The sequence below is a fragment of the Monoraphidium neglectum genome (assembly GCF_000611645.1).
Source record: "Monoraphidium neglectum strain SAG 48.87 unplaced genomic scaffold scaffold00664, whole genome shotgun sequence".
NCBI classification, from domain to species: Eukaryota; Viridiplantae; Chlorophyta; class Chlorophyceae; order Sphaeropleales; family Selenastraceae; genus Monoraphidium; species Monoraphidium neglectum.
The window spans coordinates 4,469-22,040 of record NW_014012964.1 but is presented as its reverse complement, the minus strand read 5'-3'; the positions used below and the strand labels follow the sequence as shown (position 1 = coordinate 22,040).

At 62.8% G+C, this 17,572-nt stretch overlaps 3 protein-coding genes across 3 annotated transcripts; 2 read left to right on the top strand and 1 right to left on the bottom strand.

Annotated features, from left to right (window-relative positions):
• Positions 1-696: 696 nt before the first annotated feature.
• On the bottom strand, positions 697-2,726 carry MNEG_4696 (putative Protein RCC2 like protein; the record flags this gene model as incomplete). Its single annotated transcript, XM_014046832.1, has 8 exons — positions 697-775; positions 1,019-1,110; positions 1,336-1,384; positions 1,564-1,637; positions 1,879-1,963; positions 2,205-2,300; positions 2,497-2,562; positions 2,673-2,726. Coding segments are annotated over 8 exons (595 nt in total), but the record flags the coding sequence as incomplete, so codon positions are not given.
• A 1,078-nt stretch (positions 2,727-3,804) lies between these two features.
• On the top strand, positions 3,805-6,496 carry MNEG_4695 (hypothetical protein; the record flags this gene model as incomplete). The annotated part of the gene is made up of 6 exons (XM_014046831.1): positions 3,805-3,828; positions 4,044-4,152; positions 4,314-4,552; positions 4,767-4,838; positions 4,999-5,247; positions 5,480-6,496. 6 exons carry the CDS (start codon positions 3,805-3,807, stop codon positions 6,494-6,496), a joined length of 1,710 nt encoding a protein of 569 aa, XP_013902285.1.
• A 2,274-nt stretch (positions 6,497-8,770) lies between these two features.
• Positions 8,771-15,691, top strand: MNEG_4694 (hypothetical protein; the record flags this gene model as incomplete). Its single annotated transcript, XM_014046830.1, has 20 exons — positions 8,771-8,864; positions 9,176-9,280; positions 9,439-9,497; positions 9,716-9,782; positions 9,996-10,054; positions 10,279-10,469; positions 10,630-10,718; positions 10,911-10,969; positions 11,178-11,318; positions 11,505-11,600; positions 11,774-11,920; positions 12,151-12,204; positions 12,413-12,514; positions 12,665-12,787; positions 13,042-13,211; positions 13,384-13,483; positions 13,669-13,797; positions 13,921-14,537; positions 14,702-15,184; positions 15,355-15,691. 20 exons carry the CDS (start codon positions 8,771-8,773, stop codon positions 15,689-15,691), a joined length of 3,222 nt encoding a protein of 1,073 aa, XP_013902284.1.
• Positions 15,692-17,572: the final 1,881 nt, after the last annotated feature.

Sequence of the window (17,572 nt, the reverse complement as noted above, 5' to 3'; positions counted from 1 at the left end):
GGTTGAGAGTGCTGCAGACCAACGGGAACCCTTGGCTTTGATCTGCCCGCCGACCGCCACGATGGCGCACCATACCTCCAGCCCTGCCCTCTTCTCCACGCGCGCGCATGCGTGCTTGCATGCACGCGCACACACAAACACTCACACACTCACACCCACATGCACACACACTCACACACACACAGACACGCACCAACACATATTCACACACGCACGCACGCTCACTCAAACACCCGCCCAAGCCCCTGCGCACCGCGTCGCTGACGGCGATGGCGTGAGTCCCCCCGCTGGCGATCTTGACGATCTTGTGCTGCGCCAGCGCCGCTATGGCGCGCGGCTGCGCCTGCGGCTCGTACTTTATCTGGATGCTGGCTGCGCGGTACGAGGGGTTGGGTTCAGGGTGGGGTTGGGCGTGATCCGTGGAAGGAGTCATCATGACGTCAGCTGAGGCACCCGCAGGTCGAGGGGTGGGGCCTTACGCCAGGAGGGGAGCGAGTCTAGTGGGGCGCGGGAGCGTGCGCTGGACTGCCACATGTGAACGTGGGCGCCGCTTTGACCATGTTTGGCTCTAAGCCAACAGAGGACGCGCGTAACAGCGAGGGCCGATTGTTGGACGCCTGCAAGGTCGTCGAGCCCGCGCTCGCGAGCACTAAGCGGCGCGGAGCAGAATGGCGGAGCGGGCCGGCCGGCACTCACACTCCTTTGCGTTGTACATGTGGTCGTCGCCGTCACCCAGCTGGCCGTACTGCGGGTAACCCGCAGACCACACGCGGCCCTGGTGGGGGACAGAGGTGCAGCCGGCGACGTGGGGCGCGGTGCTAGCGCGCAGGGGCTGCTGGGCTCGCAAGGTTGGCGCTATGTGCGCTCTGCGATGCAGAACCAAACCTGCTGCGTCAGCACAGGAGTCTGCTGCCAATTCCCCAATATAAGCACAGCCGTCACACGCGCAGCCCTGGCTATTCAGGGAAACAGGGTGCGGCACGTCCAATTGGCCTCAAGCAGAGGGCGCACGACCCACCCCCTCGCCAACGAGCCACAGCGTGTAGTCGCCGCCGCAGGCCACGTCGGTGGCAGCCTCCACGGCGCACTTGACCGGCGCCAGCTGGATGTCTGGGAGGCGCCAAGCGGGCGATGGAGGGAGGGGGGCAAGGCGTCCAATAAAGCTGGGCTCGCTGCACGTGCGCAGGTGCGTCGGCAGCGGCAACACGGAGAGCGGAAAGCAGGGCGCGGCACGTCCACGCGCGGCAGCAGGCGCACGCCGCGCGGTGTCACATTGCTGCGTCAGGCGCGGTACGGCTGTCGTGCGGCAGCCGCGCAGCTGGGACGTGTGCGCACCGTCTGGGCTGTTCTTCCCGCGGCGGATGCTCCCGGTGCCCAGCTGGCCCTGCAGGAAAAACAAAGAGGTTGGGCAGCGTTGAGCAAAAGGGGCGCTGCCTCGTACACTGTGGTGTCGGCGCACGGGACCGGTGTGACGAGTGCGGCCCTGAGGTCGTCGAAGCAGCCGCCAGTGCGGCTGGCCCGAGAGTGAGCCTCCCCGGGTGTGTGGACGGGGAGCAGGCCCACCATTGTGTTCAGCCCAAACCCGAAAGATTGCCCGTCCTTAGTCACCACCACGGAGTGGTGCTTGCCGCCGGAAGCTGGGGGAGGGGGTAAGGTGAGGGTGCAGGCGGGGACAACAAGGCTGTTTCTTGTGGTGTGGCAGGGGCCGGCTCGGAAAGCATGTCGCGCCGAGGTGAGCCTTGCGCCGGCGCCCAGCAGCAAGGCGGCCGGCGTCGCGAGCGCGCAGTGTCGACACCTCCCCTGCTTTAACACTGTGCATTGTATGTGGGGGTCAGGGGCTGTGGCTGGGGCAGTGGCGGTTGGGTCCCGAACCCTCACCTTTGATGATGAACTTGCCATCCAGCCCAGCTACCCTGGTGGGTACATTGCGCTGCTGCGTATCGCCGTGGCCCAACTGACCCTTCTGCGCTTGGCGGGCGCATCAGCGGGGCGCCCACGCGCCAAGAGGCAATGCGGTGTCGTCAGTCCTACGGTTCTTGCTGGGCCCTGGGCCTCGCCTGCTCCCAGCATCGCCCTCAATACTGCTACGCCTCACAACAGCGGGATGTTGATCCGGTTATTGTGAACCCCACGCAGGCCGCCCTCTGCGCTGCGGCCGGGCCCCCCTCAACCCTGCAAAGATGGGAACCGGGAAGGGCGCGCACCTCATTGCGGCCCCAGGTGTAGCAGGCTCCGTTGACGTCCCCGATGAGCGCGTGCACCGCAGTGGAGCCGCCCGCGACGAATGCAACGCGGATGTTCTGCAGGCGAGGGTGTCGTGAGGCGGTGCCAATTGTTATGCGGCAGCCAAGGGCGCTGCCGACCAAGCAATTGGTATGGGGACAAAGCAGCTCGCGCTGCCTGCTGTGTTGCAGTGGAATGGGCAGCGTCGTCAGCACAGCAACATCTACCAGGCACGCCGTCACTTCAGCTGGGTACGAGCGCCGCGCTGCTCACATCAAGCCCCTTGAGCCGGTGTGGGGTCGCTAAGTTGGGGTATTTCTCCGCACGCTGCAGCTCTGCCTGCGAGCGATTGAGGAGGCGGCGAGGAGCAGGGTGCAGCGAGGATTGTGCTGCATTGCAGCGGCGTTGGCAGCACCAGCAGATTTTCCCTTGCGCTGCCGCGGCCTCACCTGCTTCTCGGCGTCTGTCTTCTTGCCCTTGCCGGAGGATCTACCGAGCTGCATTACGTTATAAGAGTTACGGGGTGGTCAGCATGGACGCTTGCCAATGGCGGAGCACCGCAGCCCGCCTCGCAGATCGCACCATGGCCCAGTCCGTGCCGCCAGCAAAAAGGACTACCCCTCCTTCAAACTCTTTCGTCTTGGATTCCGAAGCCATCGAGGCAACCGCCCGTGGGCCAGATCAGCACGAAAGCGCAGTGCCGAGATGCAAAGAAAGCGCGGCGTGTAAGGAAAAGACACAGAGCGGGCGGATGATGGCTCGCATATGTCGTATAACACGCCCGGCCGTGCACCATACGGTATTGTCGGCGGCAGTGGCGTGCGCGTGGCCGGCAGGTCACCAACTCTCGAACTCTGCGAAGTTGCTCCGGCTTCAATCCACCGGCTGCAATCCCTGTCTATTCAACTGGGATGCCACAGCTTCCCAGCACAGCCAAGAATCTTGCGCACCCTAGAGCTGCTTGCCATACAAAAATACGGTACGAAAATGTACATTGTCCAGTGAGCCCGCCGCGGTCTCTTTTGTCCAAATACATACCATATATACCACCCACGCATACAGGAGTACTGCAAGATTGGGCTTCAAATATGACGAGGAGTTCACCACCTGTCCCTGAGGCCGTCCAGCAGGGGATGTGCCAGACATAGGCAGTTGGCAGTTGGGCTTCAAACCAAAAGCAGCAGCCCGGCCGGCGCTATGCTGTACAGAGCCATCAGGTCGTTGATGACTTGCATCCTGCAATCACCGCTTGCTAGCTTGGCACCGATTGTTCGCAGCCCACGGTCGCAGCTTCCTTGCAGCAGCGGAGAGATCAAATTTGACGGGGTCAGCTCGCGGTATTCGCAGGCAAACGGCCGCAATTTCAACAAAGTGTTGCGGAATGGCTCAATATTAAGAGCCGTAGCCAGTTGGCATTGCTTGACGCCTCGTCCTCACCTGCCCGTCATCAACCGCTGCGTTCTTGTCCTGTCTGGCTTTTCGTAACGTTTGCGCAAGCCACAATTTATAGAATTTGCTCGGAGCGCCTGCTGGTCGGCAACACACGCGTTGGCCGGGAAGGAGGGCGTCGTAACTGTGGCGATGGATGGCACGCCGACGAGAAAGGTAAGAGTTGTGGAAAGGACGAGCCCACAGCACGCCTTCATGGCGGGCCCGCCCTGCGCCGCGCGCCTCGCAGCCGGCTGACGCAGCGTGCAAGCCGCTGCAAGTCGCAACACATTGCCTACTGCTGCAGCCCACCACTCCGCCTCAACCTGTTCGCCCGGCACCGCGCCGCACACTTGTCCATCTGCTCACGACTGTGGATCCCCTCACTGCAGATTGCCCCGGCGCCGTCGATCACAATTGATGCGCTGGCAAGCCAGTTCTGGGCGCGTCTCTTGAGCGGAGCCTACGCTGGCCCCGATGCCGCGGCGGAGGCGCTGCTTGGTGCGTATTGTTGGGAAAAGTGGGAGCATCGCGCCACCCCAGCCAGGAAACATCACTGCTTTGTAGCTGCCCGCAAGCCTTTGCGTCACCGCACCCACGGGGGTGGTGCTTTCTGCCGCTGACCGCGGCGACAACCCGTTACCAACACCACACTCAAACAGGTATCCTGAACAAGGTGTACACTCAGGGCAGCCGCGAGGACGTGCGGACCTTCCTGCGCAGCATCAAGGAGCAGCTGGCGCCAGCCCCGACGCGCATTGCCGCCGCGGGCCCCGTGTTTGCGCTCGCCGGCGCGCTCGCGGTCGCGGCCGAGCGGCTGCGGCAGTTCAGCCCGGTCAAGGGCCATGACAAGCTTGGGTCCTGCGTGCTGGAGGAGCTGCGGCTGAGGCTGTACCGCGTGGTGGGTGCCCCGCAGTCAGCGCGGCCCTGTATGGGCTACAGCAGCACAGGCCAGCGAAAGTAGCAGCTGCACCGGTCCCTTTACAACTTGGCCGCCAGGCAAATGCAATGATGCCTCTTGCCTTGCGAGATCCAGGGCGTGTTGAGCAACGGATGAGGAGCCAACAGCGGTAGGTGCTGACCCCCGCCCCTTGCATGCTGCCCTTGTTCCCCAGATCACGGGAGAGACGTTTGCGGACGACACCGCTGTGCGGCGGCACGCCTTGGACTGCTGCTTCGTCCTCATGGTGAGAGCGCGTGGGCGCTCGGGCCTGCCTTTTATGATGGTTTGGCGGTGCGGCTATGCGGCGCAGACAGCCCAGCTGCGCCCTCATCATCGCAACAGATTCGGGATGCGGCACTCCCGCAGCAATGAATAATGACCACCGCTGCCGCGCGCCGCCGCAGATGAAGGAGGGCGAGGCCAGGCAGCGCTGCCAGCAGCGCGGCGCCACGGGCCCGCCGGCGTCGCCGAAGGCGCCGGCGGGGTCGGGGGGCGCGGGCCAGCCGCAGACGCCCCAGAAGGCGATGAGCTTCGGGCGGATCATGTCTGAGCGCATGTCAGGCCTGGCTGGGCCGGACACGGCGAGCTGGGGCTCCCTCTGGACGAGCCTCATGGGCTGCGCCCTCGGCCACCAGGCGATGCCGCTGCTGCAGGTGGGGAGGCGCTCTGGGCGGCGGGCGGGCGGCGGGTTGCGAGGCCGGGGGGCCACACTTGGGTGTCGCTGTTGGCTTGGCATCAGGGCGCCTGCGGACTGCACATTGTGTATGTGCGTGCGTGCGTGTGTGTGTGTGTGTGTGTGTGTGTAGCGTTGACACCTCTTCAGCGACCTGTTACGCTCTCCTTCTCTTCCAAACCTGCACTCATTCCCACTTTCTTTTCGCACAGTCTGTGCTGATGGACCTGTACGCATCCGGCAACCTTGCCGCGGCCACGAGCCTGGGGCGCAGCAGCGCAAGCCTCTTGCACAGTGGCAGCGGCAAGAGCCGCTCGCCGCAGCGAGAGGGTTCCCGCAGGGCTGGCAGCGGCGCCTCGGACCGCAGCCAGCTGTCTGCTGCCGCGGCGGCAGTGGCGGCGTGCGGTGACGACCTTGCATCCCAGAGCAGCGACGGCGGCGCTGCTGGTAATGCTCACACGCCCCCTGCCGCCGCCTCGGCCGCAAAGGTCGCGCTCACGGGCGCAGCGGCGGCGTTCGCTGGCCGCTTTGCCGCCGCGGCGTCGGGCGCGCGTGCACGCATGGCGCGGCTGTCGGACGGTGGCCCGGTGCGGATGCTTGATGGCCGCTCGCGCGACTCTGACCCGCGCGGTGCCGCGGATGCGACAGCCGGCTCGCCTATCAGCCCCGCGGCCGCGGCAGCAGCGGATGCACTGGGAAAGCCCGGTGTTATCCCGGCAGACGGCGAGTCTGGCGGGGATGAGCGGGAACATGAGCAGGACCAGCAGGTTGAGCAGCAGCCGGAGGGGCAGCATGGGTCCCGCAGGCAGCATCACGCAGATGCAGAGGAGGGCCATGCGGGGTGGCGCGAGCAGCGCGCGCAGGCGGAGGTGGTTGGCGCAGGGAGCACTCAGTCTGTGCCCAAGGGCTGGGTGCAATTTGGCGCCGAGCCGCTCAGCTCCTCGCAGCGCCCAGCCCCTGCACCCACGTCTGGCTGCCTCGAGCTGACCGCCAGCAGCTGCACCCCCGGTGCGGGCGCCGCAGAGGCAGCCGTCGCGGGCACGACGATAGCAGACGCGGCTGTGGTGGCCCTGGCTGCAGCCGCGGCAGTGGCGGCGCCGTCGGGGCCATGCCATCACCGGCGCACGTCGAGCCGCACCCTGCAATTCTGGGCGGACGACTCAGCCATGTGGCCAAGCCCCAAGGATGATGTCGTGGCAGACACCGCCGTCACGACGCTTGCGCACTAAGGAGGGGCGGCTTTGTGATCCGCCTCCTTCGGCTGGATGTCTGTGTCGCCTGCATTGGTTGGATCAGAAGCGGCGCAGGGTTCAGGCGCGCACGCAAGCAGCATTCTGAGTCTCATGTGCATTAGATCGACCTTGCCAGATTGACCGTCTGCAAGAAGAGTGATGTAATCTCAGCCTTTGCGCCATACTAGTCATGTGTTGTGCGAGGTTGTAGTGCTTGGCAGCCACTACGAATTTTTACGCGCATCTTCTTGTCACTTGTGGATTTCCTCATGTCTTTGTTTTGGGGTTTACGTGGCGCGCCGCGGCAACTGCTTCCCGCTTGCGTCACATGAGTGACCCCTGCCATGCATGCTACTGCAGTGCCCTTCAGGGCTGGCTTGGCAGCATGTCGACATTGCCTGCCCACACCAATTGCTTCTTGCCTTGGTGGAATGTGTGGTGCCGTTTTGCCGCCTCAAACATGTTTTATTGGCATGTTGAATACAGTAGGCAGTCGTCGCGCAGCCAAACTCTGGCGCTTGCGCTTTGCCAAACACGCGCGCGTGCTCGTCCTGGGCCCCCTGGCCAACTCACAAAACAGCAGCAATTCCATGCACTGGTGATGTCCTTGCAGCTTGCCATTTGCTTTGTTTGGTTTGTTTGAGTGCCACGCAAGCCATTGATCTCCCCCAATGGCCGCGCGGCTTGGTACCGTGCCTGAGTCGGAGCGTCACTGCGTCGCAGCGAATCAACCTAGTGTCATGAGGCCACCCCACATGTGCTCCCTCTGCCCGTACAAGTGGGTGTAGGATGCGCGCTACTGTCATCATGGTCAGACGTATACTTTTGATCCGCCCATGATGTGTACGCCAGTGTGAGAAGGTGTACCCTGCCCAAGATACCGCCCATGTAAACCTGCGACAGGCTGCCCAGTCAAACAGCAGCACCCAGGGACAGCTCTGAGGCTTAGGCCCTGTCTCAACACCTGGATCTTCGGGGCAGTGCCCTGAGGTCCTTCTTCAAGGGATTTGTTCCCAGGGACCACCGTCGCGCGAGGCCAGCTTGACTGCCTTGTGTTTTCGCAGATGCTGTAGCAATGAGCCGGGCGACCAAAGCCCTGGAGGTCATCATCAACGTCCAGCGTTTAGTCATACATTACAAGTCCATAAGACATGTTGACTGCTGGTGCGGAGCATCTCCTTTTGCAAGCCCGTTCGAGTTGCAGAAGGGTTCTTGCTGCAGGCCCCTTGTCATGACCACTCGCACAGTTGCTGGCCACTCTCATCAGGTGTGCTTGACCGGTCGATGGCTGTGCTAGAGAGTTTCAACAACTTGCATCATACATGTTATGATAAGTCCCTTGTGGGTGGGCGTAAACAGCTCTTGCGGCGCGTGTGCGAGAAATTGGATTTGAATGCACGGGGGAGCAGCTCAGCAGGCCCAGCACAGCATGCCTCTGGTTTGACATGTGTTCTTGCATCCAACTTTTCAGCGTCACCCCATGTCCTTGTAACAGTAAAACTTGTGCCTGAGCTTCGAGTAGCGGCGGTGCAGCGAGGGCACGCTCTGCTATGGATTCGCATTCGTGACGATCTTGTGAGCACGATCTTGTTTTAGGGCAGGCGCATTAGTATATATATTGGTACTTAATTCACAGGGGTGCCTTGGGCCCCAGCTGGCTGCTTGTGGGCCCTCAATGGCTTCGCAGCACGCGCAGCTCACTCGAGCTGTCGGGCCTTGCCAGGGCGCTTTTGGTCGGCAGGCCGCAGCGTTCGAGATGCAGGGCTATCGCCAGATCGCGCTGGGACCCGCACTTGCGGGTGCCAGTGTCATGGGCCCCGTGGGCGCCGGCAACGCAACCGCTGCGCCCGTCACGGGCATGGCGATGGGAGCCTTGGATCAACTGAAGAAGCAGACAGGTGGGTCTGGTTGCTAGGTGCCACTGCATGCATGCAGCTTTGATCACCCTGGCTGCCTCAGCCCTCAAAGGTCGCCGTGCTGGGCAGTGTTTGAACTCAACAGGCACGGCATGAAGTGTGCATTCACTGCCCTTGCAGACAAAATGATGCGGGAGCAAGAGGACGTGCGGCAGAAGATGAGCCACTACGTAGGTGTCACGCGAGCTGATAGAGCGCCCATGCAGCCGTTTCACACGCTGCAGGGCCCACAACACACGCAGCCGGGCGGTTGTTGCAGGAAGATGCGGCTGTTCTCGGCACACCTGGACATTCTCAGCACAAACCATTCGCATCTTAGCGCTCAACCTGATGCATGGAATTGCAGCACACGAAGATGGAGGAGTTGAAGCAGCAGCTTGAGATGAAGGACCAGGATCTGCAGCGGGAGCGCAGGGAGAAGTCTGACCTGGTCACCACCCTCCAGGACGGTGAGCGCACAGGGCGCCCCAGCGGGCCGTTGGTGTTCGGGTTTGCGCAGGGGCTGGGGGCATGGGGCACGTGCGGCGAGCGTGCCTTGACGCCACACCCACATGCGATGCTGGTACGCCTGCGTGCATGCACGCGTGCGTGCAAGCATCATGCATGCATTGTGCATGCATCACACATGCATGCATGCATGAAGGCATGCATGCATGCATGAAGGCATGCATGCATGCATGCACAAGCATACTACCTCATGCAGCACGCGACCCTAAACTTCAAGCCTCCGTGCGCGCACCCGCCCCCCCCCCCATGTCAGAGCGCGAGACCTCCATGCGGGTGCAGGCAAACATGGACCTCCTCTGCACCCAGCAGGCCACGCTGATAGACCAGCTGGCCAAGGCCAAGGGCTCCCTTGTAAAGGGTGAGCAATCCCCCGGCGCAGCCTTGCCAAACACTGTAGACAGGGCAAGCTCTTGGCCATGCATTTATGAGGGCGCTCTTTCCACATGCGTTCCAGTTCATGAGTGTATCGTCCCATCTGGTCCCGTCTACCACGCTCCGATCCCGCCACCCCTGCAGTCGACAAGCGCCGCTCTGATATCGAGGATGTCATTGTGCAGCAGAATGACAAGTGCAAAGTGAGGCCTGTGGTCACACCACAAGCGGTGTTTGTTGAGGTTTTTGGTGTCCTGCGCGTGCTCCAGTCCACCGCCAGGGCTGGTCATATCTGCTCCGTCCGTTGATCACTGGTGTGCCGTTGGTGGGGCCTCTTAGCGCACCTGACACTGCGCCCCCTCCCCCTTCAAGCATGCCAATGATCTTCTGTCACGCTCCCCTTGCCTCAACAACCCTGCAGGAGGCAGAGCGCAACATCCACAGGCTCATGGCATCCAAAAGGCAATTGGAGGCGGACCTGTTTAAGGGTGAGGGCAAGGGAATTCTTATTTGGGTTCGTTTGCGCCCCTGGGCATGGAGGTTTTCAGACTTAGGAGGAGGAACGTCCTTGCTTCTGTTGGAGCTCCTGCCTCATACTCATCATGTTGTGCCATGTGTGGCCAAGCCACATGCAGCAATGTAGCGCAATTGCTGTCTGGCCAGGGCACTTCTTCAACTGTCCGCTTCAACCAAATGTGCAGAGAGCGAGCGGGCCGCTGGCCTGACGGACGAGCTGCAGCGCGCGAAGCATGAGCTGGTGGTGGGGGCCAAGGACCTTGAGGACCTGCGCACGGCAAAGGCAAGGCCGACCGGTCAGGGGAGGCTGGGCTGCACATGATATGCTGGCAGGCAGAGGCCGCACTCCCTGCAAGGCCACTCCCTCGTATTGCTCTGGACCTCTTGGCACGTGCTTGAGACTGCTCATTCCACCACTAGGCAGGAATTAATGTGCTTGTTTTCAATCATCCTTCTGAACATATGCAGGATGCGGCAGAGAGCACTGCCTCTGCTGAAGTGGCGCGCCTGCAGGAGCACATCAACCAGCTGATGTCTCAACTGACAGCTGCCTCCGAGGAGGTGTCCAACCAGACCGCTCGCGCAGTGGGCCTGGAAGCAGCACTGCGGGACGACAGGGATGCGGCTGCGCAGCGTGAGGCGGCTGTGGTCAAAGAGAGGTGGGCGAGCGGGGCTACTCAATGCCCGTGTGCTGTTACACGTCCTCTGGTTGTGTTGGCATGCATGCAGAGGCCGCCAGTTGCACAAGCCACATCGCTCGTGCTGTACCAGATTATTCACCATGCACGCTACCCCCTGCTTTGCACCTCCTGATCCAAGGGATGACGCCGTGTCCAACGGCTGCCAGCTGCAGAAGGCGCTCGAGTTGATGCGGACGGAAGCCAAGCAGGCAGCCGACGCCGCCAAGGGTGCGCGCATGTGCTTGCCTTCTTGGGTTGCCCTCCATACATTGCACCAGCGGCATGTGTGGTGTACATTTCCCCCTCCACTGGGGCGCCCTTGCACCCTGCCCCCGCTTCTCTGTGGCAGCCCAGCCCTCATGCAACTCTTGACCTGGACCCAGCGACACAATCAAATCTCGCCCCGCCCTTTCTGCACAGCCGCTGCGGACGAGGCCGAGCAGGTGCTGCAGGGCGTACGCGACACCGCGGCCTGCGACGTGGCCGCCAAGAACGAGCAGCTGCAGCAGGCAAGTGGGCAGACCCCAGCTGCGGATGCACTTGAGCCAGCACGCATGGCAGTTGTTTTGGCTTCCAGAAGGTGTACAAACCTCTTCAACTTCCAGCATGGCAACAATGTTTCTGTACATTGTCCGTCAGTTCAAGCAACTTGTTGCCTTTCGTCCGTCCACCCAATTCCCATGCCAGGCCAAGGCCCTGACCGAGGAGCTGCAGGTCAAGCTTGACAGTGCGCAGCGGGAAGCCGAGACGGCGCGCGCTGCTGCGCAGGAGGTGCAGACGGCGCTGGACGAGTGTCAAATTGCCCTGCAGCAGGAGAGCACGGCCAAGGTGTGTAGGGCAGAGGGCTTACTCTTGTCACGCATCCATACGCGCATATATGATTGTAAGCAATTGGTCACACAGCATCCACACGAGCTCGCTTCAAGGAGTCTAGGACTGTTTCATTGAGGCAAGCGTGAAAGTGCCGCGCAATATTCTTGAGCATGCTGTATCTACACTTGGTATTCTCTACAGGAGGGCCTGGAGCAGCACCTGATTGAGCTACGCGAGGAGGCAGAGGCAGCCGCTGCGCGTGCCGCCGTCGAGAAGACGTCAGCTGACAAGCAGCTGGTGCGCATGACGCATGACCTGTATGTGTACGCATGTGCGCCTTTACGTTTGTACATCTGCAAACATGCACCCCCGCCTGTCAACGCTGTTCAGCAAGGCGACCAACTTGGACATGGTAATTTATTTTTGACCATCCCACCAGTGCTGCTGCCCTGCTGCCTCACCTGCCTCAGGCCTCCACGTGCCAGGACCTTGAAGAGGCGCGGGCCCAGCTCGCCATTGCGCTTGACGCCAACGAGTCCGCGGTGCAGCGTGCAACCGAGGAGGCCAACAGCCGCGCGGCGCTGGAACTCCAACACTACCAGAAACAGAACGCCGCGGTGGGTTGGTGGGATTGGGTTTGGTGATGATGGCTAGCCTGCACTTTGTTGCACATCGCAGTCTTCGGTGTTTTATTGGAGAGGCCCCAATTCCAGAGGTTTGTGTTGCAGCAAACTGTGGCAATTGCTGGAGCAGCGCGCATTTAATCTGAAACAGACTTGCTGGACTCTGACTTGTCGTGCCTCTTGCTCCCGCGCCCGCACCCTTCCTACCCCATGCTCTCCTGCAGGCCTACGACAGGTCTGAGAAGGAGAAGAAGGAGGCCGTGCGCGCCAAGGCCGAGGTGGGGCCCTGAATCACAACAGTCGGGCTGCAGGGCTTTCAACCCAGGCATTCTATGCTGCAAGACACCAGAAGCCACCCTGGTAAAATCAAGCTGCTGACCTGATGGTTGCTGCCGATCTGCTCACCTGACGTCACCCTGATTACCAACCCAAACCACCCCTGCGCCACCCCTTCCCCGGTCTGCCGCCCTCCATCAACGTCCACAGCTAGAGTCCAAGGTGCAGTCTCTGGAGGAGGAGCGCGACACACTCAAGACCCGGCTGGCAGACGCCAGCAAGGCTCGCAGCAGTACAGACACCCTGGTCAAGGTGCGGCGTCTTGGCCTGGCAGCAGGTGCGGGTGCCGCAAACTGGCCAAGTGATGGCACGCGCAGGGCACCCCTTGCGCAAGCAATGTCCATCAGTGCTCCGGTGTGTTGAGTGCAGTCTGCCACTGCATCATTTTGATTCTTTTTCCAGGACCTGCGGGCCACAATGGCCACCCAAGAGGCGGCTCTGGCTGCAGCACGCGCAGCGGCAGACGGCGTAGCCAAGGAGGCCAAGGAGACGGCAAAGAGGTGTGAGGAGGAGCACAAGGAGCGGGTGAGCGTGGGCATGAGTGACTGGTGGCTGGCATCGGCGATATGCATATGACAGAAACGCCAATCTTGGAGCTGGCGCCGGCTCACCGGCCAGCTGGCCTTGACAAGCTGCATGTGTGTGTACAAGTCAGCATTGCTCGTCTTTGCGGTCTGCGCACCCTATGCTCTCTGCAAAAACGACGATGCCCCGCCCCTTGTTTTGCACCCATGCATATCCAACACTGCACCACTTCCCCCAAACGCCATGATTGTCAGCTGGCCGCCGCCAAGCGCGACGCATCGTTGGAGCGCGACGCCGCGTTGGCGCGCCTCAGGGGCGAGCTGGGCTCCGGATCTGAGGCGCTGCAGGCGATGCTGGCCGAGGCGCGCGCGGGGGCGGCTAAGGCGGCGGAGGAGGCGCAGGAGCAGCGGCGCCAGCTGGAGAGGTTCGTTGAGAGCCCTGGGTGCAATTTGGGGCGGGTCGCAGGTAGGACTGTGGCTGTGCGTGCTCGGTGTGTGAGACTGCACGTGCTAGCAAGCACTGCGACAAATCAAGTCGGTTCAGCTGACTACTGCATCTGTGCTGGGCTGCCATCCGGCGACTCCACAACCCCACAGTGCAATGGCGGGGCTGCGCCAGCAGCTGGAGGACGTGGACCGCGACCTGTCCACGGCACGAGCGGCGGGCCAGCAGGCGTGTTGCGACTTCGCAGCCAAGGTGCGGGAGGGCCATGAGGTTCAGTGCCTTCAGTCAGCCCAGGAATGCATGTAATCGCGTTGATGCTTGAATGTCTGCTGCAAAATGGGGGGCACATGAATGTACTGGTGTGCAGGTATGTATCTACCTTCACATTCCTCTCGTTGGGGTTTTAACGACAAATCCTTTCATCGTGTTCCACTCAGGAGAAGCAGCTCATCGCCTCGGCAGCTGAGTGCGACCGCCTGCGAGCGTCACTCGCCGACAAAGCATCCGCGGCGGAGGCGTCGGCAGCTGAGCAGAAGCAGGCCTGGGCGGCGGCCGACGAGGCCAAGGTGCGCGTTCTGTCGGTTCCTGCTGCGTGCAATTGACGCCCGTTGCGAACGCTGTCCTGCACCGTAGTTCAGGCACACATTGGCACCAAGTTGGCTGCACACATCCTGCCGCGTCTCCCAAAGGCTGCGCTGGAGGTCGTCGAGGCGGAGCTGCAGCAGGCGCGCAGCGACCTGGCGGCCGCACAGGCGCGCGCCCAGACTGCAGAGGCTGCTGCCGCCGCCCCCGCCGACGCTCTGGCAGCAGCCACCACCACGAATGCGGTGCCCGCGGCAGGTGACCCGCACGGCGCCGTGCATGTGGCGCATGACAGCATGGACGAGGCTGAGCAGTCAGGGGAGAAGGGTTGGGAGGCACGGCGTCGCGCGCACGTGCGTGGCGGCGACGGCGGTGTGGCCACCAGGGCCACGCCGGGCCGCTTCAGCAGCCACGCAAGCCAGCGCTCCCAGCACAGCATTGGCGCGGAGGGGGAGAAGGAGGCGGACGCGGGCCGCGCGCAAGAGGTCCCGCCCCGCAACCAGCGTTCCAGGCCCGGCCGTGGCAAGGAGGCCTCCAGTAAGGGTGCCGCCGGTAAGGAGGCCGCCAGCAGGCAAGCGTTTGGCGGCGAGCGAGGCGGCAAGGCGGAGGATGGCGACGCGCACCTGGCCACCAAGACGCCCTTCATCTCAGAGCACGACGCGGCGCGGCCAGGGCCACCTGCGGCGCCGCCCAGCACGGCGGCAGGGCTGCGCCCGCAGCACGGGTGCGCATGGGACCTTGGCAGCCCAAGTGGGGGTGGGTGACTTCTGCGAGCACTGGCCAGGCTCATAAACTCTCATTTGACCTGACCCGCCTATGCACCCTCTGAAGATTGATCCAGGCACTCTTCTGACAGCTGTATTTTCCTATCAACCAATCGCCTGGCAGGGCCCTGAAGCGCAAGGCCCCAGAGCCCGAGGCGCCGCCCCGCGGGGTCGATGACATCCAGCCCGCCGCGAAGCAGCAGGCGCCGCAGGCGGCGGCGCGCGCGCGCGGCATCGAGGCGCTCGGCGTCTTCAGCTTCGGCGGCCCCGACGGCTGCGACAGCGACGGCGGCCCGAGCGAGAGCGTCGCGCCCAGCGACAGCGAGGGCGGGTGCGTGGACCACCGGCGGCGCGACGAGCTGCTGGCGGCGCGCAGGGAGGCGATGGACGCCAAGAAGCGCCGCCAGGAGGCGGCGGCGGCGCGCGGCACGATGCCGCCGCCCGCGTCACAGCACCAGGCCCGCGGCGCGGTCGGAGCGCGGCGCGCCGACGGCGCTGGTGGCGGCGGCGGCGGCGGCGCCAACGGGCAGCAGAGGGCCAACTCCAGGGCGGCCGCGGCGGGCGGCGGCGCGCGGGGGGGCGGCCGCCTGTCTAGCATGGCCACCAGGTGGGCAGCTGGTCGGGAAACGGTTTGACCTGGAGCGCCTCACCCCTTTTTAACCTGCTGCCCACCCTAACCTCTTGCTACCCTTCTTGCACATAGCTCAAGGTGGAATCCCATATCAACCGCGCCTTTGTTCTTACAACTATGCCCTTGTCCTGCATGCGCCACCGCAGCATGGACACCACTACGATGGATGCTTCCCAAATGACCCGCACGAGAGACACACAGCAGTGCCCCCCCAGGAAGAAGGCTGCCGGCGGCCGCGCGGGCCGCATGGGCAACGGCACAGAGAGCACTGGCGCCGGCTCGGGCGGGGCGAGCGCGAGCGCGGGCCTGTGGGCGCCGCAGCAGCAGCAGCAGCAGCGCGGCCGTGAGCGCTCAGCGCAGCAGCAGGGCGGCAGGATGAGGGGCGGCGCCGCGGCAGAGCACGGCGGCAAGGCAGCAGCGGGCGCGCACAATGCCGCACAGAAGAACACGGCGGAGCAGATTTTTGGCACACAGGTGGTCTGAGCAAGCTGGCAAAACTACCCTTGGATGGGGCATTCATCAGCGGCAGCAAGAGTGGGCCCTGGGTCGGCCCTGGGCCTGGGTCCAGCTGCCCGCATGCTGACCAGTCTTTGATTTGCAGGGTGCACCCATTTGTTTGGGTTCGATTCTCTCATGTGCACTGCGTTATGTGTGCACCAGCGTTATCCTTCCACCTGGGTGGCCCGGCTGTATGGCAGGAGTGTGCGCAACAAACTGACCTTGGCGGTATGTGACCTGACCTGATTGTCCTGCACGCTCCTGTGGCACAACGCGGGACCCGCTGCACGTCAACAAGCCGAGCTTTGTGATCGGCAAAGCATCTCGTGCAGGTGGCACAACGCTCTCGGGCAACCTTTGCGCTTACCGACACAACAGCAAGCGAGCCGGCGACCACATTCCGCTCATGCAGGTGTGCTTTATCAGTATTCTGGCACACTGGCTCCTACTGTCAAACAATTGCTTTTTTGCATTTGCCATCCTGCTGCGCACATGCGCTCGCGCGCATCGCTGGCAGCCGCCAACGGCAAGCAGCGCTGTGCTGAGCAGGCGACTGCACGCGGCTGAGCCGCGGGCTGCCACAACTGTGCCATGTAGAGCTGAGTTCATGTACGGATTTAAGGATGGTACTGTGATGCACCAACTACGCAAACCCACTGTCCCTGTGTGAGTACTCTGGGCGGGATAGGGGATACTTGTCAGGGGCAGCCTTGTCAGTTGCAAACATGGGGGCAAGGTCTGATGCATCCGCACCGCTTTTGCTAGCCAAGGCCGCTCCCACCGAAGTCGCGGTGTGTGCATGCTCGCGTGCGTGTGTGTGTATGTGTGTGTCTGTGTGTGTGTGTGCGTGCGCGCGCGCGCGTGCACTGCATTGTGTAGAATGTGTGCCAGCCAAGACAACCTTTGACCCGACATCCCTGCGCAGCAGATTTTGGAAAGCACCCATCCCAGCTGCTGTGGTAACCGAAACACACCAGCCCCGCCGGCGGCACCACATGTCACTCAGCACAATGAACCCTTGCAAGATGGGGCGTCCCGTGCCTTGCTGCTTACAGATTGACGATAAAACCAAACTGATCTGGTCCAGACGTAGGAAGCCTGCAGTCATGCATACATTTTTTGGTAGACGATCTTGTGGACCCACCGCGCCGTGCGGGACTGCAGGCCCGCATAGACGAGGCTCTTCAATTATATGTAGGGCGTACGGCAAACGTGAGTCGCTCGATCAAGGGCAGAGGCGTGCTTGTCTCAAAAATCAATGCGCAGCTGGGCACGCATGCGGGGTTTGGAGGCATGGAGAGGCGTTACGCAATATAATGACGTACGTCTGCAATGGCAGCAGCAACAGCCGGTCTTTGCGCCGTGCTGCATCGCACCGCTTGCAGGCGCCAACCCTGCTTGTGCTAGTGCTTTGCATGCGCACGGCGCCACCCCACCCCTCGTGGCCTGCTAAGCACCCATCTGTCATCCTTGTACACGGCCCCACCCTTAGCCACCCACTACGACGTGCTTGGCGTTGACGCGGACGCGAGCGATGAGGAGGTGCGGGCGGCGTTCAGGCGCAAGGCCAAGGAGCTGCATCCAGACGTCAACCAGCAGGCGAGTTCGGGGGTGCCGCTCCCCTTGCAGACCCTAGGCTTTTGCAGAGGGCGGGAGCAGGGGGAGAGGCCATCGCAAACTCAACACCCTGGCAGCAGTGGCGCCTGGGGCAGCGCGGCCAGCCGCCAAAGAAGCAAATGCCGCCGTTGCCGCCGCTCACCCGATGCTGCCCCCTGGGAACTCGGCCCTTCCTGAACACGCCCGCGTGCAACCTGACACCCACCCCCTTCCCCTTCGACTCCACAGTCTGACGATGGCGCGGCTTTC